The sequence below is a fragment of the Poecile atricapillus genome, chromosome 2, assembly GCF_030490865.1.
Source record: "Poecile atricapillus isolate bPoeAtr1 chromosome 2, bPoeAtr1.hap1, whole genome shotgun sequence".
NCBI lineage: Eukaryota > Metazoa > Chordata > Aves > Passeriformes > Paridae > Poecile > Poecile atricapillus.
The window spans coordinates 111009179-111036492 of NC_081250.1; the positions used below are offsets into that span (position 1 = coordinate 111009179).

Here is a 27314-nt window from a genome sequence, read left to right on the forward strand (position 1 = left end):
TAATTTAGTAATGGATGGCTAGAAAGTAATTTATATTTTCTGCTTAGGAGAAAGAAAGTTTTTGGGGGGGTTTGTTTGGTGGTTTTGTTTGCTTGTTTGTTTGGTTGGTTTTTTTGTTCTTTTATTCACCCTGCTGTCTTTGGGCAGTAAAGATTGTCCATTGTGTAGTTCAGCCTGACTTGTCTTTTAGCTGATGAGTAGGAGCACTGGGAATAACTGTACTGTTCCCCTTTCTCCTCCTCCTCAGTTTTTTAAAATAATGTTCTAAGGAGAATTACTTCTGTTTCTGACTAGTGGCTCAGCCTATTTTGATAAAACGATGCTGATTTTTGTCAGCTACCTGACCTTCAGATGCCTGCCAGCAGCATCCAGAAGTGGAAAAAGCTCTGTCTGGTTTCAGACTGTTTGGTCATACAATCAGCAGCATCAAGCTCACTAGGCTGATCTGCTCACTGCTTTTGGACCACAATGCAGTATCAGAACACACCTGGTTCTTGTTTAGAAGAATTATTTACTGTCAGTGTGATAGGTGATAGCTGCAGGCAAAGCTTCCCACTTTCTGCAGGAATGTTTATGGATGGGAAGAGGGCCAGCTCTCTGGTTTGCCTTTCTTCACTTTGTCCCTCTGCTGTGCTCTCTTCAGAGTTGAAAATGCAAATGATTGAACAGATCTGATTCAGGTACTCATAAGCATCTGCGTATATAAATTAAATTATTAATTCCATCAATTAGAGAGAAGTCCTCTTCTGATTCTGTAGGCAAGCTGAGCATTCAGGATTTCTCTCTTATGCAAATCTGAAAGTTTTGACTCTGCACTAGTCTTCCTGCTAGACTAGTTCACTGGAAAGTTTTTTTTCTCTGGTGTGGCAACTGATTTTTTTTTGAGCAGTTATCAACACACAGATGATGATAGATGCCATGGTGAGAGAAGGAATTTGTATTTCTTCTTGTCCTGTGTAACTGACATGACTTTAACAATGAAACTGGGAGTACATGTGTTTGTGTGATTATTTAATGTCTCTGAGTTGTGAGTTGATACCTGTAGGTGACACAAATACTACAATTTGTGAGTCTGCTACCGTTTGTTGGGAGGTTTGATTTCCACTGTACTTGGTGTGATCTGAGCCTTCTCCTTGAGCTGTTAACCGGGGTTTGAATGAACACCAAGAATGTGTTCTGTGCAGTGACTACTTCTGTTCTCTTTCTGATTGTCCTGATGGGTATCACATTAAATGTCCCAGTTATTTAGCGGCTGTCCCTTTTTAAGGCTATGGTTGAATGGCAGGAATAAATAGAGCATATCTGATCCTCTGTGATAGAGGCTGCAGTCAGTGCAAACCATTCTTCTGCCATTGTCCTCCTTAACAAAATGTATTGAACCACTCATGTTCTTCATGACAGTGCTTTGATGTGCTTTAATTTCAGCATTATTAGTCACTGCCCATATATGATACGCGTGTTGGTGGATGGAGTGGGAGGAAGAAGAAAGATATTTAAAACAAAATAGAGTTTTTTCCCCTGATATGCATTACTATGTCTGACCATGAAGCCTATGACTTAACTATTCCTTCTGCATTTTAATATGTTGTTTGCCTTAAGGCACAGTTAGTTAATTCAGCTTGAATTTCTAATATTATTTTTAAAAGTCTGAGAAATGCAAAAGGAATTGCAGGCTTTAGCAGTGTTAGTGGTAAGATACAGAGGCAAGAGATACTAGAGTAATTAACAGTTCAATGTATCAATTAGCTCACAGAATCTTAAATAATACTCTGATGCTCTTTTCCATAAGTGAGGGAAGAAAATTATATTATCATTGAATGGTTTTTGCAGGTAATTATTTTTGTATTCTTATTGTGATAAATGATTAGGCTAAAACTGGGAGGAGGGGAGGAGCATCGATGAGGATGGACAGTATGGTGGGAGGGGCAGAAAAAATGCATGGTAACTAAGGTTCTCAGCTACTTAATCCTTGTTATGATAAAGAAAACTTAATCATGTACATAATAACAGGATTTTTGACTTAAGCAGTGTTTAAATTGGAGAATTTATGCTTTTCAGTTAGGGTATGAACAGTTCTTTAAATAACAGGGTTTAAAGGGTTAGATGAACAGAACTGAATCTGTGGGGTGTATGAACTGCAGCCCACGCTACCTGTCCAGTGCAAAGCAAATCCGCACAATGGGCAATTATTTACTCCAGCCTAACAGTCTGCATTTCAATTTGTCATTATACCCTGAATGTGTTCACTTCATACTGTGGTATTTGAAATCTGCCCTGTGGGTTTAATTGAAGTTTCTGTAGTGGCGTTATGCATCCTACTTGTCGGTTTCATTGTTGCTTGATGAAGATGATCTTCCGTATCCGTATGTCTGGCCATTGTTTCCACAACCAGTTCAGTGCAGCTTCCTCAGCACAAACTGCTCTCCCTTCTCCCATTGTCCAGGACAGGGTGACTTCTGATGTTTGCTTAGCTTTATTTTTTTCTTTCTCATTATTGTCAAACTCTCATGGTAATACTTGGCACTTTTACTAACTTTATAGAGTAGGATGTGATGTCGTAGAGAAGGGGACAGGGCTACCCAAATTTTCTCAATTGCAGGGAGGAGCTGCCCAGGTGTGCTGAGGGGACTGTACTCAGGAAGAGAAACAGGGAATCCTCCACAGTGAGTAACCCCGCTTTCAAGTGCACACAGTTTCCTTCATAGCCGTGTCCAGTACAGTGTAGCATCCTCTCCTGTCCTTTCCAGTTTGCCCTCTGGAATGTTCCCAGTTTGGTTCTCTTTTCCCTTTATTTTGGTGTATTCTCATTTTACCTTGTACTTTGTCTTCTTTCTGAAGGTTAAAGTTTCCATTTTTGTCTCTGCACACCATTAATCTTTTCTCATCCTAGTCTTGCTCTTTATACGCATTGTCATTTTTCCAATGTGTCATTGTTGTTCTGTCACTAATACATCATATCATTTCTCTTCCCTTGTGTGCAATGGCCCTTTTCCCAGCCCTGCACAGTTTCTTCTGTCTTTACTCATTGCTCTACTTTTACTCTTTCCAACCTTCTCTTCTTTCTCCTTTCAAATTACCTTTTGGTTTTCTTTTCCTGATGGGTCCCTTTTGAATCTTGCCTATTGATGTACACAAGATAAGCTCAGTTCAGCTCCCTGACCTTTCTAGTGCAACTTTCACCTATACCTTTTCCTTTGTGGAACTGAAAGATAAAGGATACAAAGCTCATATGTAATAAAGGATTGAAGGATTTGGTAAACTGCGTTTTGGCTGTGAAAGAGAACAGGCAGGAAATCAGAGCAGTAAAATGGCAGAAAAGGGCTGAGCTGGTCAAGATGTAGTGAATAGGTAGTCTTTGGTTTTAGGTGAGCTGCTGAATTACAGCGCTGGCCAGCACCCTTCACAGTTTGACTTGTGTGATATGATCTGGTGGTGTCTCTAGTTCCTAGTGGGCAGGTATCCACATAGTGGTAGCTGCTTTCACAATTGACATTATTTGCTAACTACTGCAGAGAAGCTCAGGATGATTTGAATTAGACCAAACTGATTTCATAGTTACAGAGGGTAGAAATGCGAGTTTTGGCTGAGATATGTTGGCAAGATGCTCTGGGAAGCTTGATTGCTGTGGCCTGTGCCGCACCTTTTACTGCTGATTGAAGGGTTTCGTTTTCCAGGGCTGTCAGTCTGGCATTTTACAGGAGCAAAAGAGTGGCTGTTTGTTTAACAGCATAAAACTGATGGGGACAAAAAGGAAGTGGAAAATCAGAAAAATTCTTACAAGATGGTTCTATCTGTAAAGAGGACTGAGTTACTTTGGGCTCAATTGGAAAAGGCAAAGGAGTGGAAAACTGAGCTGAACTGGAAAAATATACTGCACTCTGTCATGTAGCATCTTGTGTGCTGTGACTGTTCTGACTGATTCATTTTTCATCGTTTTTAGAATAAAAAGGCATTTTAAAATTTTAACCCCACTGTGTCAATTCTTACAGTAGTTCCTGGTCTACAAATGGAAGGTTTTAGCCAATTTTTCTCTGAGGTCGTGGCAAAGCAAAGTGTAGAATAGTCAAATGACCTCAAAGTATTCTAAGGTAATAAAAGTCAAAGAAAGTGCTAGTGGGTTTTTTTTATTTATTTTTTTTCCCTTTGGCTCTCGTGTTTTATGTATTTCCCCTCATGCCTGAATGAAAATCTGTTGCTGTGTCATAAAACCAGTTGTGTATTCCAACTCTTTTATTTGTAACCTGGTAAGAGTTTTCCCAGGCAGATGTAGCAGATGATGTACAAAAGCAGCAACTAAATCTTTTCCTTGCTGCAGTTTCCTGGGTTGTATCAGGCCTTCCAACAGACAGAGGACTCCAGTCTCAACAATATCATTCCCTGCCTTTTGCAAATGACTGCATAAAAACTGCATGATCATGTAACCTTTCAGATTCACAGGACAGCTGTGCCTTGTCACTTACATTTATTATTTCTTTTTAGGCGTTGGAAAAGTATCCGAACTCACCAATGACTGCCAAACAAATACTGGAAGTCATTCAGAAAGAAGGATTAAAAGAAACAAGGTCAGTGTTTATATGTTCTGTATTTCTGCTATCTCTGTGAAAACAATCGAGGAATGGTGTATAATCTACAAAACTTCAAGTGCTGGCTTCATTGATTTCCAGTGTCAAAGTGGGAAATACAGTTCACGGGTTTTGATTGTTAGATCAAGGCTTTTAAAAGGGCTGGTGACTGTCTTAACTCTGTATCTTACCAAAGAAGTCTGTGGGCCAGCTCCAGTCCAGTGGCCTGTCTTTAGAAAGACAATGTCATTTGCTCAGACAGCGCAGTGCTACGTCTCGTTTTTGCTTAAGGACTGAAGGGTCCTTCATCGGCTGGGTTGCCCCTGCCACTGAGTGCATGGAGAAAGTGCAAGATGAACTTGGTGCACTTCTCACTTGGGTTTATGGTCTGGCAATTAAATCACTTAGGACTTGCTGGTGTTGCCTGTGGTGACAGAGATTGTGCTGATGAAGGACTGGGAATAGGAGAGGGAGGTTTGGACACTGGGAGCTAGTCTGTGTCTGCAGAGCATGGATGCAGTCACTGATACAGAAACTCAACTTGCTTGATAACAGCATACTTTGGGTGTAGATTCAAGTGTTAATAATTACCCTTTTAGAGGATAGATGTGCTGTCTAGAGACTATGGAAATCAATTAGTTTTCTTCCATTGCTGTGTGGTTCAGATGTACATGCAGCTTTTTATTTCTCAAAGGTGACTGTCTACTTGCTAGGTCCTCTAGTGACCTTCAAGTGCAAACTTGGGCAGGAAGTGAAAATAAGGAAAAAATGGTTGGCTGGTGGGGGTCTCCTAGAAGATCCAATTGCCTCTTCAAAAATTATAGTAAAATTTTTTGTTTTAATAAATTAGTACTTGTTGCTATCTCAAAGCACAGGGAGATGTGCTTTTATTTTAACTATGTTCTTCCAGTGTGGAACTTAAGGTTCAGAGCAAGAGAACTTCAAAGTCCAGGTAAAGGTGAACCAGAAGTAACCATGGGACATATTTTTACTGAATTCACTGTTGTTCCTAGGAAACAGAACAGAACACAATCTGTGTGATTGTTTGCACAGCATAGCCATGCACTTCTTTTTTGGCAGCCTCATAACATGCTCATAATAGCTATATTTTGATAAAATTGCAAAAGAGATGATATGGAAAGTAAAACTGAATTTGCCATCTTTTACGGATTTAAAGTGCTTTAGTTCCTGTCGAGAAATTGCTTTGAGTATATTTGGCAATGATTCCAAGGAAACAAGGGGCTGAAAACTTTTGAAAATGAATGTCCAAACATGTGTTATACTGCAGTGATTTGCATACAACAATAACAAAAATGCAAGAAAACACAGTTTTGAAAATCTGTTCTATTAAGATACTGTTTCTCACAGCAGTGAATGAAATCCTTTCTTCTTATGTCTTGTGATATGAGACAATTGCGTGGGGGGCTCTAATGCCTGCTAATAGCATTTCTTTGTAATTTTAAAAATTCTTGTTTTTGCGATCAGTGGATGAATAAAATTTTGAGTGAAAAACATATGGAAAGGAATGAAGGCAATGTTTTATATTTAAAATATAGAAGAAGTGAAAGCCCTTTTTAATTGCTGCAGAATGAATAGTAAGAGAAAGATTCCTTTGAAGAGGTTCCAAACTAGATGATCTTTCATTTCTTCAGTTACTAGGAAACTGAGAATTACAGAGAAATAGGAAAAAAATTCAGATTCATTCTGATTGTTATTCATGGTTTTTGCAGGTGTATGTGATGGTGTACTAGGTTGCAGGATGGTGTATGTGGTCATGAGTTCTACAAAACTGAGAAGGATAAAATTCAATGTTCTTTATACTTGAAACTTTTTCATCCTTAACTCCTTAGCCTAAACATTCTAAATTGTGCAATTTTAAAATTAAATTTAAAATTTTAAAATGTTGAATCTGTATTGATTTATAAGTATCTGGATTTTCATTTAACTGCTGATTTAATGTAAAAGTTGTGTTTCTGCTGCATTTTAATATTGATTAGGGACAAACTTTCAGAGTTACCTGCGTGCCTAACTCATAATAGGATCCAATAAGGGGTTTGACTTTATACACAGATTTGTTGGTTGGGCCTCAGCATGTAAGTAATGTTTGGTTTTCATAGTACTTGAATTTAGAGTCTTCTGCTTGCTTCATCCAGCTCTGCAATTTCTTTCAGTACCTTCCTGCCAGTTGGTGCTTTTGCTGTTACTAAAGATGGTCTTTCCTGGTCTCTGCTGCAGCCAGCTAAGATGAGCAAAGGATGTAAATTTATGATGTGCAGTCACCTGGCCATAAGCAGCAGAATGGCACTACCATATTTTATTCTGTATCGATTTGTATATTCTTCCAAGTCTGAACTTGTGCCAGGAATATATTACTACTCTAATACATTTTACTTATTCCTTTATACAGATTGTCATTGTCAGTAGAACCTTGGCAATTCTACATTAAGTTCTTAAAAATCTCTCCTCTCTACTCTTCCATTTATAGATGAATGAGGTTAATTGTTTTAGTAATTTTTCATATATATTGTAGCATTAATTAATCAAAAGCTTTTTGCTGTGATAGTAAATCTGAAAGAATAATGTATGATTTTCAGCCATCTCATTGTCATTATGTGTAATCTTTAAAAAAACACCGTGACTATTCAGCCTCTTTTTCTTTTTTTTTTTTTTTTGCCATAAAGACATCAAGTTGCATGCTTATTTTTGTATTACTCATATAACTAAATACAAAAGGATTAAATTCCAAATTTACAAAGCAGATATATGTTAGAAAATAAACCAAAAAACTCTGCTGATATACCCTGTGAGAGTTTTTTACATCTTGGGGAAGAAACAACTCTTTTTTTTTTTTCTTAAATATCTTTCCTGTTATGCTGGTTGTTTGGTTGGTTGGTCAGCAGGCAGGCAGTTCTGCTACCCAGTAGGAGTAAAAAATTTAAGGCAAACCTTTCAGGGATATTGAAAATATATGGCCTTCTACTGTGCCTGATGGTGGGGAGGGAGAAGTATTTGCTTAACATTTGTGCCTTTGCTGATGGTGAAGACCAACAAACCTGGACACTGAAATCTCTTTACAAGGAAAACAGACAGCAGTTCACTTCAGGGCACAGTACGCTGGGTTTTCTGTCCTGAAAACATTTCCCCATCCTGCTGTAAATTTCAAGGCTCACCACCTGCTATCTATATACCATAACATGAGCTTTTGCTGATTTTGCTAGTGTGACACAGACTACTAGTCAGAGTATGATCCACTCTCGCCTCAGTGCTCCTTTTCCCCTGTGCTGCTGCCTCACTAGTTGTTCTCAATCTTGCATTTCTTTTGTTACTTATTCTTGTTAAGATCTAAAATTTCCCATGCTGAATTGTATTTAGGTCTTCTGCAGACTGTTTATCAAATTCAATGAAATTACTTTAACGATATACTCTTGTAATCCAGCATGCACACAGCTTTTACAAGCTTTAGTTGTCATCTGCTAAGTAGAACTTGTTTTCTTTTGTAGCATTATATTTCTCTTTGCTTATGGAAGTCTATGGGAAACAGTGACCAAAAACTTTCTAGGTTGGGCTATATGATACCTACTGCTGCTTCTCCAGCTACAGAGTCTGCTGCAATGTCACAAAGAATATTATGATAGATTGGAAGTTCTTGACATATACATTACTCAACTTCTTATACCCATAACATGTACTCAGCAGTATATATTACTGAACTTCTTATCTGCCAAATACTTCCAAAAAATTTTTATTCTGTATTTTGGGGGAATTGAAATTCAGTTGCTGTGTCTCTACTTCTTTGGACCTGTCTTTTTTTATTTTTTTTTTAAGCTAATTACTGAGTGTTTTCCATTCTTTTGGAATCACTGATATCCTCTACAAATTCTCAAAAATTATTACTGATAATTCTGAGGCTGATCCAGTCAGCTGTAATTACCTATGGTGAATGTCAGTACATTTGACTGATGTGAGAATACCTAATTTATTTAATTATCGTCTAATCAATTTTCCCATGCTTCTGGTGTTGGTTTGAGCAGCTGTCTAATCATAGTCATGTTTCTGATTGGGCATTAAAACTCCTGTGCTTTGAGTGTAAGTACTGAGTGCCAACCCCTTCTTGGAAGAGCAAGTCAGTTTCCTCTCTGCTGGTATGCTTACAGAAATTTCTTTTTGCATGTTGTGTGGGTGAGCTTGCTGAAGTTTAATTTCCTGAAGCCCTTTTTCTTCTCTTTGTATTCTTCCTTTTTTTCCTAAAAATGAAGAATCATCCCTTCATGAACACTCAGTGTTTTAGCTGCTTTTTCCCCACGGGTTCAAGTCAACCTAGTAAAGTTCCAGAAATTTGCCAGATGCTTTTCTGTCCCTGTCTCTTTTCTCTTGATTTTGTCCTTCTTTGTCATTACCTGGAAATTGCCTGTAGAACCAGCAGAAGTAAGCTATCTCTTCCATTCTGTTTGGAGCATTGCACCTTTGTGAGGAATAGGACCAATTGAAGACCACTTAAAATTATTAGGGAGATAAAAATAAGGCAGAGCTGGTATGAATTTTAGTTGTTTGGATTGAGGAAGAGAAGACTGAGTATAGCCATAGTAAATCTTCAGCAACACAAAAGATAGAAAAAGAGTGAATGAGTAAGTTATCTTGAATGTCTGTTATGGACAGAACAAGAATAAGGCCTTTAAACTGTAGAAAGAGAAGATGCCAATTAGAAAGTACAAAGTGTGTTGTTTTTTTTTTTTTTAACAGGAATCATTAATTACTGTCACGAGCCATGGAAGAGATGTTGGTAGGTCTTACCACAACCCAGTGTAGCGATGTGTCTGTCAGGAATTATATAGATTTGGTTGATCCTGCCTTGAACTACGGAAATGAACTAGTATATCCTTTGATCCAAGTTTTTCTATGAATTTTTCTAGAACAGTTTTCAGTACTTGGGCCATACACATTGTTTGAGTCCTAGGGGAGAATATCCAGCCAAACTCTGATAAATCTTTGATGCTAATAAGCCTAGATTATGTCTTGGCTTTCTGTAGTTCCCTTTCTCTTTTGCATGGTGAGGCTGGGAAATTGACTTGTCTGGATAAGATTAAAGCCAAAGGCTCTCAGTACAAGTTAAAAGCCAATAAACTTTCAAAATGGGACAAGCTGCTTAATTTCTTGGAGTACAACTTCAGCCCACAGCTATGCTAGCTATTTGCTTTCCTTCTCCATTAGACTCAGGACTGTGAATGCTGGATTGGGATAATTTCATAGTGTTTTTGCTATTCAGCTGGAGTAATTGACTTCTGTATGGTCAACTAACTTGACCATGGCATTATTCTGTTCAGGTAATTCATAGAAGAGTTTTTTTAAAAGTTGCTTTGTCTCACTCTGTTTTCCATTTTCCAGTAGGAATCTTAAACTTCTTTCTCTTGATGTTTCTTTGTGGTTCTTAATTTCAACTATGGGAATCAGAGCATCAGTCAGATCTCCTCCTCTGTTTTTTCCTCTGCATACTTTACCTTTTTCTTTGCAAGACTAAGCTATCTATTGATTTATTGTTGTGACAGTAGTCTTTCAGAAGACTAAGAGATGTTTGCCACTGGCACTGGCAATAGTGCTGTTTCTTCTGCACTCCACTGTGTTGATAATATTTATCATGAATGATATCATAACACATTAAGTCTTCTGAGCCTAGGAAAGCAGACCAAAGTATGACCCTAATAAATCTCAAAGACACTCTTACTAGATTTACAGTCTTTGTGCAAAAATATGAAACTAGTGGGTTAGCTAGAATTAAACCTACTTTGAACTGCAGAGTGGAGTCATCAATAGAATAAAACACATGATCCATGCAAGGTCTGTCTTTAGCTTTGAAGTTAGAGGGGACTCCTGAAAATATTACCATCACTTTGTGAATCCTTTGATCTTTTTGACAGTGTCTCTTTAAGCTTTTGCATACTTCATCCTTAGAGCTATTGACTTAAAAAAAAAAATCCCTTCTGAATGCTGCTGTTTCTGTAAATAAGCTAAATGAGCTGGCAACTGTCTTCTGTTGTTTATCATTTTCAGGTTCCTTGTTTTATTGTGTGCATAAAGACAGAGAATTTTTTACTTTCCTTATAAAGTCGTTTCAAGATGTCATTGTAATTCATAGTTATTAAGTCACAGTTTTTATCCTTCACTTAAGAAAGAAAAAAATGCTAACTGCCCTGCATTTACCAAAAATACTCTAAAAATTTAATTGAAAGAACCACAGTTTTTGTCTTAAGGCTGTGGTTGCCAACGGAAGAGCACAGACAGTTAGGAGGCTTCTGTGGTTGTATATGTCTGATAGAATTTATTTGGGAGCCTCTTCAGCTGAAGCGAGTGTATTGTTTTGTCTGAAAATAGTTATTCCCTGCAATGGACTGAAAGGAAACTGTGATGAGAAGAGAGGGAGAAAGCTATTCAGATTCTTTTGCCTGGCACTATTAGGTTGATTTTCATGCTTCTAAAGATGTGGCTTTTGGCTGTAGAGCAGTGAAAGAAACAAACTTTCAGTACAACCTGTCTTTCTGCATAAATTCACTTCAGACTTGTCTTTGAAATGCTGTTCTTTCCAGTGTAACAACAGACCACCTAATTTGGTAGGCAGTTCTGATAGCAACAATTTGGCAGCTGAAAATCTCAGGCTTGCTCATTCTTGCCTAGACAATTCCCAGCATTGTTGTGCGTCGTGCAGTTTAACCTGGTAAAAACCGGTGGGTTTTCTATATTGCATTCCAGCACTGGAACTGTAACTTGCATAATCACACCTCTGTCACCTCTGTAATAATTATTTTGGTTTTTGGTAGTTATGTAGCCCTAGAACAGCTAAGGTATTAACTCAAGCCCAAGATCAGGGTTGTGAATTCTTGATTGCATATTGCTGCATTGTGATTACCCTACTGTTTAAAGCTTGCCTATATCTAAGCAGTAATCCCACCTTTGTATTGATTTGGAAAACTGGTTTTGAGTGAGATGTAGAACAGATGTAAAATAATAAAACCTCAAATGTTTTCCCTCAGTAAATTGCGAAGATGGAAAAATTTTTAGTGATGGTAAGTCTTCCATTATATATAAGATATACCTATATTTCAATATAAGACATTTAGCTACATGGAATGTAATTTTTTTTTCCTGAGCCACCATTATCCTAATTTTTTCTCCATATTTTAGTAATTTAGAAATTAGCTGGAGAGTTTTATTTGTTTTAGCGCTGCTTTTCTTTCCTTCACAGGACAGTGGAGTCTCTGTCTAGGGACTTTAATAAACAGTCCAGTAAAATCAGTCTGCATGTCAGTGGTTCTTATGAAGATTATCTTTATAATTAAGGTGTGAATTTAATTTTGAGTTTCAGATGATCAATGACATAGCTTAAATTGTAAATAGCTTTTACGTATGTCACAGAATACTTTGGAGGATACTGTTCTTACTGATAAGAGTATTAATTGAGCATATGTAAAAAGACAGTGGAGACAGAAGCTAAGTAATATTTATCAAAGCTAAATGTAGAACTGAGACTATAAACTGGTCTTTGTCTCCATCACTCCCAATGTCTCATCCATTAAATTGGTGCTGCCTGTGCAGTATCTACTAGTTCCCATCTATACGCAGTTCAGTGTCCCACGAATTTCTGCAAGATGAATCTTCCTGCTTTCTCATACAGGGTCACCCACCCCATGGTCTCCAGTTACCCTGATCTGCTGTCATCCTCTCTCCCTTTCTTTGTGGACTCAAACTCCTTTCCAAGTGCCCGAAATTTTATCAAGTGTTACTTGTAAACATCCCATTATTTATTTCTTGTTCTGACTTGGGGCCAATCAAGCATTCGTCCTTAGTTTGGTTTCAGGACCGATTATGAGAAAATAGAACAGCTCTATTTTTTGCTGTGTCTGGGACCTTCAACTGATGGTTTGGAAAAGTTCATATGGTTTCCTCTTTTGTACTTAGCCCTTGATTTGTCATCATGTTGAAGTTTGTTCCTGCATTCTTGGGTTAACTGAGATTTTAGAACAGTTCATTCTCTTTTCTATAAGATTAGCATGTTGCTGTTACTTTTCCATATGCATTTTTGCCCATTTAGTGTTCAGGACTTCTGTTTTCCATTTGGTACAATATTCTTCTGTATTTGGGTGCTAAAACATACTTGGTAACCAGCTTTCCTTCCTTCATGTAAATTCTAGGAAATAGTCCTGCTTGATTTTTTTTTTAAATATTTTTTGAAGATCTGCCATAAACCTTTTTGCTTTCCATCTATTAACAGTTCTGCAAAATGTATCTGCAAAGACTGGGAAAACAGGGATCTAGTCTGTGTGACACACTTGTCTCCTAGGTGCTATTAAACTATTTTTATTTTACTTGTGCTATTTAGGTTTCTACTCCTTCCACACAAGCTTAAACTGTGTATTAAGCACTTTATGAAGCTTTTTTTTTTTTTTTTGGTTAATGCTATCCTGGTAAGGGGAGAGTGACCTGTACGATTGTTAAATATTCAAGTTATAGTAATTCAGAGGATATTTTAAAAACTTTAAAGTTTATTTTTTTTACCTGTAATAGGAAAAATTATGATAGTTAGATTTTGTGATGTGATAAGCACTTCAAGTTCTAAAGAACCAGTTACAAAAAGTTTTCATGTTTAAGCGCACCCAGGTCTTCCATATCACAGCCTAATATTCTGAAATTAAGACCTCCATTAATTTAATGTTAAAGATACTCCTTTTTTTAATACAAGTGGAAATCCAGCAACTTAAATGTAACAAATAATGTACAGGAGTGCAGATCTTAAGAGATTTACTACTTTTGTGCAGTCATGATATCACTTCCAATTAAAGGTTGTTTTATTTTGAAGTATGAGGTGTACATCAGCTGTGACTAAGTAATGTAAATTTGTCAACAATTCCTGTGTTGCTTTTTCATAGTGAAGTGATTCCTGTAGCAATGTATTTTTTATGTTTAATGCAAGAATTTAAGTTGCATTGCCTTTTTCCTATATTGTGTCTCTCAGTGTAGACTACTATGGAACAAGACTTAAAAGCAATGATGCAGTTATGGCTGATGAAAAGAGAAACCATCTATTTCTAAATTTGTGTTATCAAAAGAGTATATTGTGTCCTATCTGTCTTCTCATATTTCTCCAAGACAGTGTAACTGTACTGTATGCTACAGATCTTTTTCTCTTTAGTATTTTGATATTTTGAAGAGTAATTCTGCATTTAAAATAGTGTCTCTTTCAAAAATAGAAATTAAATAAAGATATCTAAGAGACCTAAACACAGTCAAAACAATCAGATACTCTCTGAAGTTATGTCAGGAAAGTTTCACCATATCTTCAATCCATCCTCCCAGAAGTGAAAGTTTTAGGGTTGGTTTACTTGTTTGGGGAAGAAGTTTTATTTGGTTTAGTGGTTATTTTGTTCTCTGTGTGTGTAGTATGTTTCCTATAGTGTAGTGCATTAAGCCTCAATTTTTTAAAAAAATGACTGAAGAGATGCAGTTTTTCCAATCTGCAGCCTGTTTTCTTTCCTCTTTTCAAAGTCCGACTGCAGTTGTGTAAGCCTGAATATGTGAAAGGTAGAGTTCATTGGGATTATGATAGGTAGATTAAATGCATTCCCTGATTTTACAGCCTTAATTGGATTGTTTTGCCGGCATCACTTTAAGAGAAGCAAGGACATTGAAGAGCTTTCAAATAATAGTTGTCCATTGTTGTCCAGACACAAAATTTTCAAAAATATTATAGGGAAACTGAAAGTTGAATGTGTTTTTCTTTCCAACATTGTCCTGAAGATCTACCACATAGTAACACTAAAGTACTGAGATAATAAGCCAGTGGTTTTGAAATAAAAATCAGGAGGAAGAGAGCTTAATATCAGTGCAGTTGATATAACAGATATAACTGATGCTGGCTAGGGGCAAAATGTAAGAATCTTGCTGAGTAGCCAGTAACCTTGCTCAGCTCTCTTGTGTTTGGAAAAGGCAAGACTAATCTACTGGATTTATTTCAGGTAGTTTTTGGACAAATGCAATTCAACACATAAGCTTGTCAGGACCAGCCATATATATAAAAATTGCAAACACATAAGGATACAGACAGCTAGAAGGAGTCACCTTTTGAATGTACACTCCGGTAAAATATGCTTAGGAGAAGAGTTTAATCTGTTGAAGTCTTAAAACCTGCATTGAAAATTGAAGTCTGGCTGAGAACTTGAAGACATGCCTGCATTTAATGGATTTATGAGCTTTTGTTGCACTATACAAGTAACCTAAGAAGCTGCTTTTCCTTGCAGGTGTAAAATGAATTACTCTAGGTTTCAACTTGCTAGTTGCTGATTGAGATTTATTTGTTGGGCTTGAATTTTTTTGGCATTTGTTTTGTTCTCTGTATTTCCCTTTTGCATTGAAAAGTTAGTATTTAAGCCTTTTATTTATTACTGCTTTGAATTTCATTTATCCCACAGCTGACTTTTGTCTTTATTTCTAAGCATTCTGTCTTAAGGGACATGCACAACATCCCACAAAATAGTATAATCTTCTTTATGCTATTTCTAGTATTCCATAGCAACTGAGGGGAAAAAAAAGAGACTAAACTGAACACTACAACACAGGCAATTCATTACAGATTTTCCGCTTAGTATTCAGTAAATTGTCAAGTCCTTATTTTCATCATTAGCATATTTTTCACAGAGCAGAAGCATAGCCATTTCTGGCAGACTGAATTAAATCTGTTTTACTTGAATGTGAAAGAAGAAAACATTGTCAGGCTTTCTATGAAAGCATCATTTTCTAGTAATAATTTATTTCTCTGGAACAGTTTGCTGTGGATGTCTTTATGTTTCTATAAAGATATGGGTGTGTATGTTTCAGTCTACCTGTAATTAAACCATTCCTTAGCTGTAGGGGAAAAAACAGAAAAATCTGTGAGGTATTTTTTGGGGGGTTGTATTTTTTTTGGTGGTTTTTTTTTTTTTGTTGTTGTTGTTGTTTTGGTTTTTGTTTGTTTTGGAGGGGTTAGGTTTTTTGTTTGTATTTTGTTTTGTTGGTTTGGGTTTTTGGTTGGTTTTGGTGGGATTTTTTTTGGGGGGGTTGGGTTTTTGTTTTGCTCCTCATATTGCACGAGCTGAGAAATTTACTAGTTCTCTGTTAGGAAGATTGATGTCTATGCACTGGCACATTTAATTTAAAATTTTGTAGTACATGTTTATAGAATCAATCCCCAAAAAAGCCTCAGAATTTCACTGTCAGCACAATGAAAAAGATCAGGTATAACTATCCAGAAAATTCTTTACATACATGAATTTCTTTTCTTTGTAAGGCTAACTCATAGCAATTCCATTTTATTCAAGTCTCATAGATAGTCTTAATTACTGTGAAATTAAATTACGTTCATCCTTGTAATTTCAAAACAGAATTTAAAAAGTGCCTGAACATATTTTGCTTGCTTATGTACTGTCATGTGAAGTAAAAATGTTTTATTCAAGATCTGATTTTTCTTTCAGCAGTTTAGAAAGCTGTCTTCTATTCATAATCCCAATGAACTCTGCATTTGTCATCAAGTCTGTTTTATGATAGCTGTATGCTAGAACAAGTCATTGTGTGGCTGACAGATATTTACAATATTAAAAGAGAACTGGGGACCAAAATGTATATCTCAAAGGAAAGTATAAATAAAAGAACTTAAAAACTGCATGTATGAAATTGTGTTTTATGGGCTTGAGCATATAAATAACACCTACAGACACATTACATTCACAAAATTATAATCAAATACATCCTTTGCTCAGTTATTCCAAGAGCTAAGTATGGGAAAGAGCTCAAATGATCCTCAAGAACTGTTTTGCCCTCAATAGCTAAAAGAGGACAAGTTGATTTCTCCCTCATTTCCTTTGGTTTTCATTGTATTTGTAATATGAGGAAAGGAAAATGGGTATAGTAACTCTTTTCAGTAAGTACTACCTCCCAGCAAGAAAAAAACGTGCATGTAGCTGATTTGCCCTATTTAGGATCTTGCAGCATTCATAGCTACTGCTGCATCATTAATGTTTCAGTGAGGTTCCTTAAGATACAGTTATTTGCTGTCAGAATCCACAGAGATTCACTGGCACACTTATATATTTAATTAACAAATAAAATAAAACAAGTGTGGGATCCAGACAACTATTCTCTCTTGTAAATGGCCCCTAATTCTTGCTATTCCTTCCGTTCTTTTTTTTTTTTTTTGATATTACTAATACAACTGGAGTTTTTGTTTTCTAGACTTCTAAATATTTTAGGTAAGCATCATCAAACAAGAAATCATTGTATAAAAAATAACATGTCCTCTATAGTCATTGCAAAGGAAAAAAAAAATCTATGACCCATAATTGATAGTAAGGAGGTTTTTTGAGAAGATACCTTAAAGAATATATGACAAGCAGGAGTTTTTTTTTTTCGCTTTTATTTATTACTTTGTTTTGTTTAAGACTGCTTGTTTTCTATCAGGGAATCTTTCCTTGGCCAGTGAAAATTCAGTGGTTTCAAAGTATATTTGTACTCCTAACTGTCTCTCCCCTTCATCCAAAGGCAACACCACTAAACTCAGTCCAGTCATTGACCTTTCTCTGTTTGTACTGGTAGCTGATAGAAATGTAATCTATTGCATCAAAATACCATTCAGTTAAATGATATACTGAACTATATAAACTAGGATTATTTGTGCCCAAACTACAATCCAACAATTAATGACATGATTGATACTGTCAATTAATTTAATATTCTACTTCTCATTCAATTTGTATTGAAAACAGAAAGCAATTTTGGCCTACGACTGAATTGTTTTTTGTGATCCGCATTATTTAAGTTTCTTTGGCATGTGTGGCTCGGCTCCTTCATTCAAAGGGACTTTAATAAAGACTTCAGCAAGCTTCCTTTCAGGTGGAATGATGTGGCTATCAAAAATGGCTAGTTTGAAACTTTTATTTTTGTTATCAATGCTATATTTTCGAAAAATATTTGATGGTCTCTTTTGTTATAATTTGAGAACATTGTATGTGACATTTTGAAATTAGATTGACTTCTATTTATAAGTTAAATAGAAACTTAAGTTTCCCAGTTCCAGACTTAAGGAGCTGTCTTAAGTCAAAGAATAATAAGGAAATCTACTAATAGACTAATTTGCAACAGCTGGCATAAGTTAAAACACAAAATAAAATATCTGCTTGGTCCTTTGAGGGAAGGAAAAAAAGTTTTACTATGCTGTTTTGCCAAGTTAAACTCCCTTACGTACTACAAGTATAACTTAAACATTTCACATCAATTCAAATATTTTAATTTGACACAATACAATAAATCATACATTGCTGTATTTTTAAAGGCACAGGGTGTACTATGGTTGCCCATTCTGTGTTTAGGCTTTTCTTACAGGCAAGGGCTCTTCACAAATATATTTTATGCACATAATTGGCATATATTAGTCAGCAAAGTTGTAGTAGTTATATTTATTTTAATGTTTAGGGTAAAAGTATGGTCCTACTTATACAACCATTTTTCTAGGAATAAGTATTACTAGAAAACAATAATCTGGTTCAGATCTAATTTTATTCATGATTACTCCCAGCTTCGTTACTCTTTGTATCAGTTTGATTTTTCTGCCTGTTTTGGTGATTGAGTAAAACATTCTCAAGTTTTGATTGACTCTTCAAGTACAAAAAAAGAGAAAAACCTTCTGTAAGGAAAGGAATTATTCTTTTTATTAATTTATTCTCTCACATTACATGACAGACTTTAAAATTTATTCTTTTTCAATTGAATGTGAATTGCAGGTGTAGAAATAGGTTGTTCTTTTATGTCCTAGGTTTCTCTTTTTTCTCTTTTTTTGATTGGTTGCAATGTTTTGGATGTTAAAAATAAACATGTGGCTTCTGCACAATTGTGCCAGAATTTGACATTTAGTTTTCAAGATTCTGAATTCCTTCAGTTAGAAGTTATGTCCTAATTGAAAACTGGAGAGAAGGAACAAAGAATCTGTGGCGATGTTCCTGAACTTTGGTGAACAAAAAGGCATAGGATATGGTGCACTTTTGTTGGTTTTGAATGGAAATGGACAAAACTGAAATTAAATTTAGGGATTTCAATTGTTCTTGCTTCATAAAAAAAGGTTTATTATTATTTTCTATTTCTGCTTTAAAACAAATATGATTCTTTTATCAGAACAGTAAGTTACAGGATGAAGGTACGGACAGTAGGAGAGAAAGAGAGAAGGCAGAAGAGTAAGGAATAGAGAAGAGATAGGAAGCAAAGACAGAATATGGGAAAGTAGAAAGATAAAGGTGAGAGGAAAGGGAAATAAAAGATGATGAAAAGACAGAAGTGTTCATGCCAATGCTCTGGCAATGTGGGGCTGCAGGGCCAGACACAGCCTTGTGGCTGAAGTAGTGGTGCCTCTGGGGTAACATATTTAAGAAATGCACTCAGGCAGAAGAGGAGGGTAAAAAATAGAGTGTGGAACAGTGATGTGAACACCAAGGCCAGAGAAGAAGGAAGGAAGGAAGGAGGCGCTCTGGGCACCAGAGCAGAGGATCCCTTGCAGGCTGGGAGGGCCACAGCAGGGCAGATATCTGCACTGCAGCCAGTGGAGGATGTGATGCTGGGACATTTGGCTGTTTCTTGAAGGAGATCTGCCCTCAGAGAGTCCAGGCTGGAGCAGACAAACTGTGAGGAGGAAGCAGTGGCAGAGAGTTGCTGGCAGCTGTGGACTGAGTGTAACCCCTATCCCTCAGTGTGGGAAAGGTAGAGGAATTGGGAATGAAGGAGGAAGGTTGACCCTATCAGAAAAAAGCTGTTGTTTTAATTTCTTTCTTTCTTTTTCTTGTTTTGTCTTTATTTCTCTCTACCCAAATCCATTTTAATTGGCAATAAATATATTTTCATCAAATCAATTCTGTTTTGTCTCTTACTGTAACTTTTAAGCAATCTCCATGTCTTTATCTCAACCCACAGGTTTTTCATCCCCTCTTCTCCCTGTTTCCTGTTGGGGAGGGGGAGGGAAAGGCTGGGTGGGCATTTGGCTGCTGGCCAAGCAAACTCACCGCAGGAGGAAAGAAAGGAAAAGCAAAGAAGAAAAAGTGATAAGGTAAAGAAAAGAGAAATGAGAGGAATAAAGATAGAAGGGAAAAAAAAAGTAAAGAAAGGGGAAGGAAAAGAGAAATGAAAAAGAAGAAAGAAAAATAAAACTGAAAAAAGAGAAAATAAGAAAACAAGGAGAAAAGAGGGGTGAATGAAAAGAGAAGAGAGGAAAGGAAGAAAGAAAAAGATAGAAAATAAATACAGGAAAACAAAAGAGAAAACAATGAAAAGTAAGAAAGCAAGTAGAAAAGAAAGAACAGAACACAGAAAAAGAAGGGAGTGAGAGAAGATGAAAAGGAAAGAAGAGAGAAAGGGGAATAAAAATGAACAGTGGGAGAGAGAAAAGAGAAAAAAGTGAGGAAGAAAAATAGAAGAGTGAGTAGAAAAAGATAAGGGAAAGAACTGAAGAAAAGCAGACAAAAAAGAAGATAAGAGCAAAAAGTAATGAAAAGGAATGAAGTCCAAGCAAGTTCACTTGTGGTTGAGGAATCTATAGCTGAATGCTTTTAGCAGCAAAGTTAAAATTTTTAACTGACAGAAGGAGTTCATATGTGGTAACCAAGACCCTGAAAATTATTTTCCGTCAAGTGGTAAAATCCCTGTATTAAAATAACTCAACTTTGGTTTCAGCATTGCTGTTTAATGGACAGATACATTATTTCCAGGTAAATTTTTCCAAAGAAATTGTAATAAACATTAAGAACTCTCTTACTGATTTGGACTGATTACTTGGGTGGGTGGTGTGGCTGAAATGGCATAGTAAACTCTGGCAGGCCAGCATGTTGGTATGCATCACTTTTTAAGAAGAGGCAAAGTTACTGAACCAGTTTAATTGGGATCACTGAATAGGATTTTTGATAGTAAAAAAAAAAAACAAAAAAGGAATTCAGTTTAAGTTCAGCATAACAATTTACTTAAATGCTGTTGTTTCTATTAAGGAGGAAATATTGTTTAATAAAGTAATGTCATATTACTGCCTGGTAGCTCAACATTCAGTAACATATTAAAGATTTAAAGATTTCTGATATGAAAAAATAAATCCATAATTCTCATAAAATATAAAGAACAGTTTTAAACTGTGTAGTACTTAGTAAATTTCTTTATATAGTACTTTGCTTGGCAGTACTCTTTTATTATTTCCTTAAGTGGTTAAATCTTGGCATAATTTAAACGTTTTCACTGACATACATCACATGCCTTTTAGAATTTAATTTGGGTATGTCTTAACAGCATGTTGTTCATTGCCTTTTGTGTTTTGTTTTCATTACTGGAAGAAGGTAAAAGGAGATGTATGTTCATAGGCCCATCTTCCAGTTTTACAACTTTAGTTGCAATTGGTTTTAGTGGCAGCAACTGGGAAATTGCACCAAAATCAGGTGAGAGAGCCAGGAACATGACAAAAGGCTCCAGCGGAGGAACATGTTGGCGTGTGGGGCTCCATCAAGCTTGGTAATTCTGCTTTCCCTCAGCAGGGTGGTACTCCCGCCTCTCCCCTCCTCTGCGTCCTCTGGCGCCAGATGCAGCAGCCCAAGGGGTTACGGCTGAGGCGAGCCAGCTGCATCTGGCGCATAGGTTGGGGAGCGGCTGGAGGGAGCGCGGTGCCGTAGCTGACAAAAGGTGAAATACAGGCCTTGCTCTGAGGAGTCTGAAATGGGAACCACTTGTGTCAGTCTGAGGCCATCCTTCTCCAGTTACTGTAAACCAATATTGTAGCCGAAAGAATAATCCTGTTTCTCTCCAAGCTGCTTTTCCTGTTCTGGGCTGCCCACCTCCCTGGATGCTGGCACAAGCATTCACATGGCTTTTGGGAGAAATAATCAAGTTTTAAATAAAGAAAAAAGGGGTTTGGGAGGATGAACATGTCATGGAGATAGGAAAATGTGGTCTGCCTTATAGGGAAGCCATTCAAGCTGCTATTTTGAGTGGCAGAGCTGATAGAACGTGACATGAGTCCAGTGTTAGTCCTGGTGTAAACCTTGCTGGTGAAAGCAGAAACTGCTCTATGGCCTTACAAAAAGGCACAGAAATGCACTATTGCTGCCATAACTGCAGGGTGGTGTCTTGTAACCATTACAGCTGTGGTAACAGAAGTCCCTGCTGTGGATGATAAGAAAGGCTGGAAATTCTTCTAATCAATCAGGGGAGGAGTACGGCTGGAAGCTGTGACTTGCATCAGGATTATGGTCCTGGTATAGCATGATAAAGCAGGAATCCTACTCAGTCTTCTGAACTAGGCCTGGCTCACAGTGGTTTTCTGGCAACACTTTGTTCTTCCTTTTTTCCCCTTTTTCATTGTGCAACTGAGTTAATGAAGCCACTGTCAGATGCTGCATGGGCTTCCTCTGTGGGTGGTGCAGCAGCTCAGAAGTCCTGTTGTTCTTTTGCAGTATATTTTGTCACTTTGTTGCAGATCTCCAGCAGAGGCAGCTAATCAGAGAAGGAGCAGTTGCTGCAGTTTCCAGGCTTCTTGAGCGAGCTTCAGGGAAATGCTCAGGTGACAGAGGACACATCCATCAAGTCCAAGTCTGGCTGCATGGCTGGTGTCAGAGGCAAAGCTGTAGCATCCCCTTTGAGGAAAAACAAATACTGAATAGGGACAGGATTCATGAGATGGAGCGTGGCAAAGGCATCTTTGCTAACAATCTGTCTTCTTTTCTGGAGGGCTTTGAAGCAGCTACTTAATGTGAAGGTTGCTGGAATTTGAAGAGAAGTAAAGGCATGGGGAGCATCATGGAAGGGTCTGGGGAAAAATATAATCAGAGAAATGTACTTTCTTTATGCAGTCTCCGCACACTTTCAGAGCACCTTAGGGTTACGAACACAGGTAGAGCTAATGCGCACAGTAGGATGCTCCTGTGCATAGATGCAGGGTTGCAGGCTGACAAAGAAGGGCAGTGCATGCAGGGAGGGTTGGGAGTGCACAGTACTTTGCCCTGGAATGAGTACTGAGCCTGAGGCAGAACAACACAGCTAGTGCTGGGGTAAACATCTGCTGCTGACCATCTGGCCAAGAAGTAGATGGGGCCTTAAAGTAACTGCTGGGTGCCGTGCAATTATTGCAGACCATGGTAGTTGTGGGGGATGCAAGCAAGTCAGGATGTTCCTGAAATACAATTTCTTGATGCAGGTGGTGGACTTGTTACATGTGAGCAAGGAAGGTCTGGTTGAATGTATGAAGCTTGGTGTTCACCTTGGCCAAACTATGGACAAAAGGGTCCAGCAAGGCTATTTTATCTTCCTTAGGGAATGAGAATGGTTCATTATAATGCACAAAAAACCTAGCAGGTGTGGCAGAAAGCCGGTAGGAGTGAGAAGAGGCAAATCATGCCCAGCCAGCCTCTTCACCTTCTATGTTCAGATGACTGGTTCTGTGCATGAGACAACAGCAGTGGATATCTTTTACACTGACTTCAGCAAGACATTTGGCATAATTTCCCATAATATCTTAACAGCAAATCGGTGACATAGGAACTTGATAAGTGGACAATAAGGTAGATGGAAATTTGCTTTGACTTCAAGCCCCAAAGTGTTTTGATCAAAGGTGCTAACTCCAGTTGGTGACTGGTTACTAAGTGGTGTTCACACATTGATACTGAGGCTGTTACTGGTAATGCGGCTGTTAAACACCTAGAATATGGGACAGAGTGCACATTTAGCAGGTTTAGAGAAAGCAGTCGGTACACTGAAGACTGGGCTGTTGTTCAGAGAGATCTAGACAGCAAAGAACTGTGCTAACAGGAGCCTTGTGAAATTCAACACAGGCAAGAGCAAACTTCTTCATCTGGAACACAGTAATCTCTGGTGGTGTAGGCTGGGGGCTAATAGGGCAGGAATCAGCTTTGCAGAAAATTACCTGGGTGTCCTGGTGGTTAACAAGGCAGCTATTAGTCCATCAGTGTGCCCTTGCATCAAAGCAGGGCAAGCCCATGTTGGGCTGTGTTAGCAGGACTGTGGCCAGCAGGCCAGGCGAACTGGTCCTTCCCCTCTGTTCAGCACTTGTGAGACCACATTTGGAGAGCTGTGTCTGGGCCCGCTATTCCAGGAAAGAGGTTGATACATCAGAGTCCAGTGTGGGTTCACCAAGGTGGCTGGAGGCTGGGGGATATGGCATATGAGGAGAAGCTTGTTCACACAGCAGAATAGAAGGCTCAGGGTGATCCTGTGGCACTCGTCTGCTAACTGATGGAAGCGTGTAGGAAAGACAGATCCACACTTTTCTTGGAGATTGCATAGTGACAGCACGAGAAGCAAAGAATGAGAGGCAGCAGACAAAATGGAACATGAAATATCCTGATTTGATACTAAGAAAAATACTTTCCCAGTTAGAGCAGATAAGCACGGGAGGGAGGAAGGTTGTCCAGGGAAGTCTCCATTCTTGGAGATTGCACAAAACTTGAGTGGACAAGGCTGAGATCCAAGTGGCCCTGCTTGGAGCAGAAGGTTGGAACTTCTGGAACTTCTGGAAGTTCCTACCAGTGTAAATTATCTGTGGGCATGAAACTTGGTGGGACTGAATGTTCTTAAAAATAGCTGTAACTTTTTTTGGGGGGGTGAGGAGGTGTGGGTGGGGTGGGGTGGGTTGGCATGTATTTTTTATTTTGCATTTGACTAACCAGTTGTATATCAGTAACACATACACACACACAAGATATTCTTAAAACAGGGAAAGTTATGGAGACTGGCCAATTAAAAAGCCAAATTAAACAAGAAAACTTGGGATAATTTCGTACAGGTCCCTTGTGTAGAGTGATTAAGTTTTAGAGGCCAAAAGGCATTCAGTGATTATTGACTATGTCTTGTTCAGCATAGTCACTTTACTTTCCACCTTAACAATTTTTTTTTCCTTGGGGAGTAAGCTTCACCCACCTTGAAGCCAAGAATATTTAGAAGGGTGGGGTGTTTTTTTTCATTTTATACATTGCACATTTTGTGGCAATGTTTTTCTTGGGTTTAGTACATTTTTGACTGTAGCACAGTCATTACTTCATTTTTCTAAACATATGTATTTAAAGCCCACAAGGGTCTGTGAAATCGGATACTAAAATAAGACATCGTATATATAAAAACCATGGTTTCTTTAAGAAAGCCATTTTTTAACCTCTACTCCAGAATTCTTTTAATGTGGTAGGAATTAATTTTTTTCCTTTATTTATAGTTTTGTCCTTCATGGTGATTATTGATATTGGAGTAGAAAATGAAAAATGTACTACTGCATTTTAATGAAATCAGTGAAAACTATTAAAAGGAAATATTTTATTAAAAGAGAAAAGGACAAAAGAATACATTCTTTAATAGGAAATGGCTGTCAGAGAGAACTGTGTTATTTAACCAGTAGAAAAAATTTGTTACACAAAAAAAAATCAAATAGTTTCTTTTAAGTGGTGTTGAATGAGGAGGGTGTTTTCAACCTAGCTAAGGGACACCTTAGCTGTCGTGACTCCCACTGACACATGCTGATTTCTTGTTCTTTTGGATGATTTTCTTTCTGAAACACTTTTCTTTCAGAATGATTTTAAGGGGTACTCTTTAATATTTGCCTGTGTCTTTCAACAACACGTTCAAAGTGCCCTTTTTTGTTAGCATTGCTTTTTTTCTTGTATTATTTGTACTACATCTAATGAAATGTTAAGGATTCAAAGTGCAGAGATGCATTTACATATATCCTCTCTTTGAGATTTTTCTTCACAAAGAAGAAAAACCTGGGGTTTTCCCAGGTGTTAAAGAGCACAGAGAAGTGTAAGCATTTCTCTATAAAACTTGTATTCTCATTTCCTTTCTGGTTGAGGAATGCTTGTTGCCATATGTGAATATCATTTAAAGAGGTGTCATGGTTTTCAAACATACTTTACAGAACATTCAAAGTATTCAAGGAGACCTACTCAAAGGCAAGGCTGGCAATGGGTAATCAGCAAAACTAATGGCTAGGGGTATTTGAATTTCAGAAAAATTCTTAATATCCTTCAGTCTGTAGTATATAATGTGACATTGGTAAGATGGGTTTTTGTGCTTTTTATTTTCTCTTCTCAAGTTTACCTGCTATACTGAGAGTATCTTGTTTTCAGATACATTACAAATGTTTTCAGGGGAAAATTGTAACAGTAGCTCTATAAAATTCTTTTCAGGAACGCTTAAATTTTACTCAGGTTCTGGAACTTTTATAAATAAAGGCTTTCTTGTGACAGAAAATTATTAAAAAAAAAAAAAAAAAGGGAAAAAGCCTGGCTTGCTTAAGGAGTACTGAGATTTGCACTGAACTTTAGTTCACAGGGCTTTTCATTTTATTGTTTTAGTAGAGTCAGAATAAAGCTCCACTTTCAGCATGGATGAACTCCATTTGCTGTTTTCTTCTGAAACATTACTGTGGCTATTGTCACTAAGTTTGACATCATCAGTTTTCTCAGGCTGCCAGAACCATGAGATAAAATAGATTTTGCTCTAGATGACAAAAAGATTCATTACCAGTGTTGTACAGTATCAGAACTTCATCTACCTTGGCCTCAGACCACAGAGTGCTCAAAAGGTAAGGTTGGAAATGCCAAACCTGATTGAAATGTCTGTGAAAGGCCATTGCACAGAGCAGAGGGCAGGATCAGATGTGTTTTTAGTAATCTTTACCCCTGAGGAAAAAAAACAAAACACCAGAAATACGATAGTACTGCAGTAAAGCTAAAAGGTGAAAATATGCCTAAGTCAATGCCATCATTTGTAAAAGTGAGCCAAACTCTTAGCTACTGAGAGTGAATTACAATTAAAATATATGTGTAGCCATACAGGAGAACTTTGCTTTCCATGAAACATCTTTGACTTTGTGGTCATTTAGTCACTTGTGACTGACTGTGGGTGAATGCAGCCAGTCTGGCAAACTCCTAAAGAAAAAAGCCACCTTTTCTTACCAGTATCCCCTGTCTTTCTGTCCTGTTTGCCTTCAGCTAGCAGTTTCACTCACTTGTCCACCTTAGTTTTGATATGATGATGTATGTCTAGAGGTTTATTAAGTTTGTGCTTTATTGTACATGTTAATGCCCTGTAATCACTGCACACAATGACTGTATCTAGATGTACAAAAGGCCCAGAGGGAGATTGCTTCATGCAAGAGGATCCCAGGATTAGTAGAAATAGGTCCTAAGGGTAGTGGCATAAGCTCCAGTATTTGTTTATTATGTGTATTCTTCACAGAAGTACAAATAATATTTGTACATCTCCCTTTCAAGGAGAGACGTTTAATGCTTCAAAGGCATTTTGGTAATAAGAGTGAAGAAACCTGTTCTGTGAAAGCATCTTCACTTCTTACTCCTTCCCTGATTCAAGTTTGGGTTAATTCAAAATGTAAAACTAGACTTAGGTGAGTTTGTAAATGAGATTTCCTGCTAAGAATGCAAAAAAACCCAAAAACCTTTTCGTAATACCTAGCTTGAATTTAGGATCCGGATTGAGTTTTTATACATTATTGCTACAGATCATTTCCTATTTGAAGGATATTGATATGGTTCAGTTTCTTGGTGATGTATCACTTTAGTTAACTGTGACTCCAGCTGCTTCTAACTCCCTCAAAGCTGCAAAGGGCATGGTTCAAGTTCATTGCTAGATTCATCTGGTTTAGAATTTGGGGGTCAGCACTTTGGTGTAACTTCAGTGAAAACTGATAGGTAAATTCTG

At 37.4% G+C, this 27314-nt stretch overlaps 1 protein-coding gene across 1 annotated transcript in view; it reads left to right on the plus strand.

Annotated features, from left to right (window-relative positions):
• Positions 1-2604: 2604 nt before the first annotated feature.
• The window catches only part of ASXL3 (ASXL transcriptional regulator 3), a 99965-nt gene continuing 75255 nt past the window's right edge, over positions 2605-27314 (plus strand). Inside the window, exons 1-2 of the mRNA XM_058833632.1 lie at positions 2605-2663; positions 4480-4562. Of these exons, the coding sequence (XP_058689615.1) occupies positions 4507-4562 (56 nt within the window). The 5' untranslated portion in view covers positions 2605-2663; positions 4480-4506. The remainder of the gene's footprint in view (positions 2664-4479; positions 4563-27314) is intronic.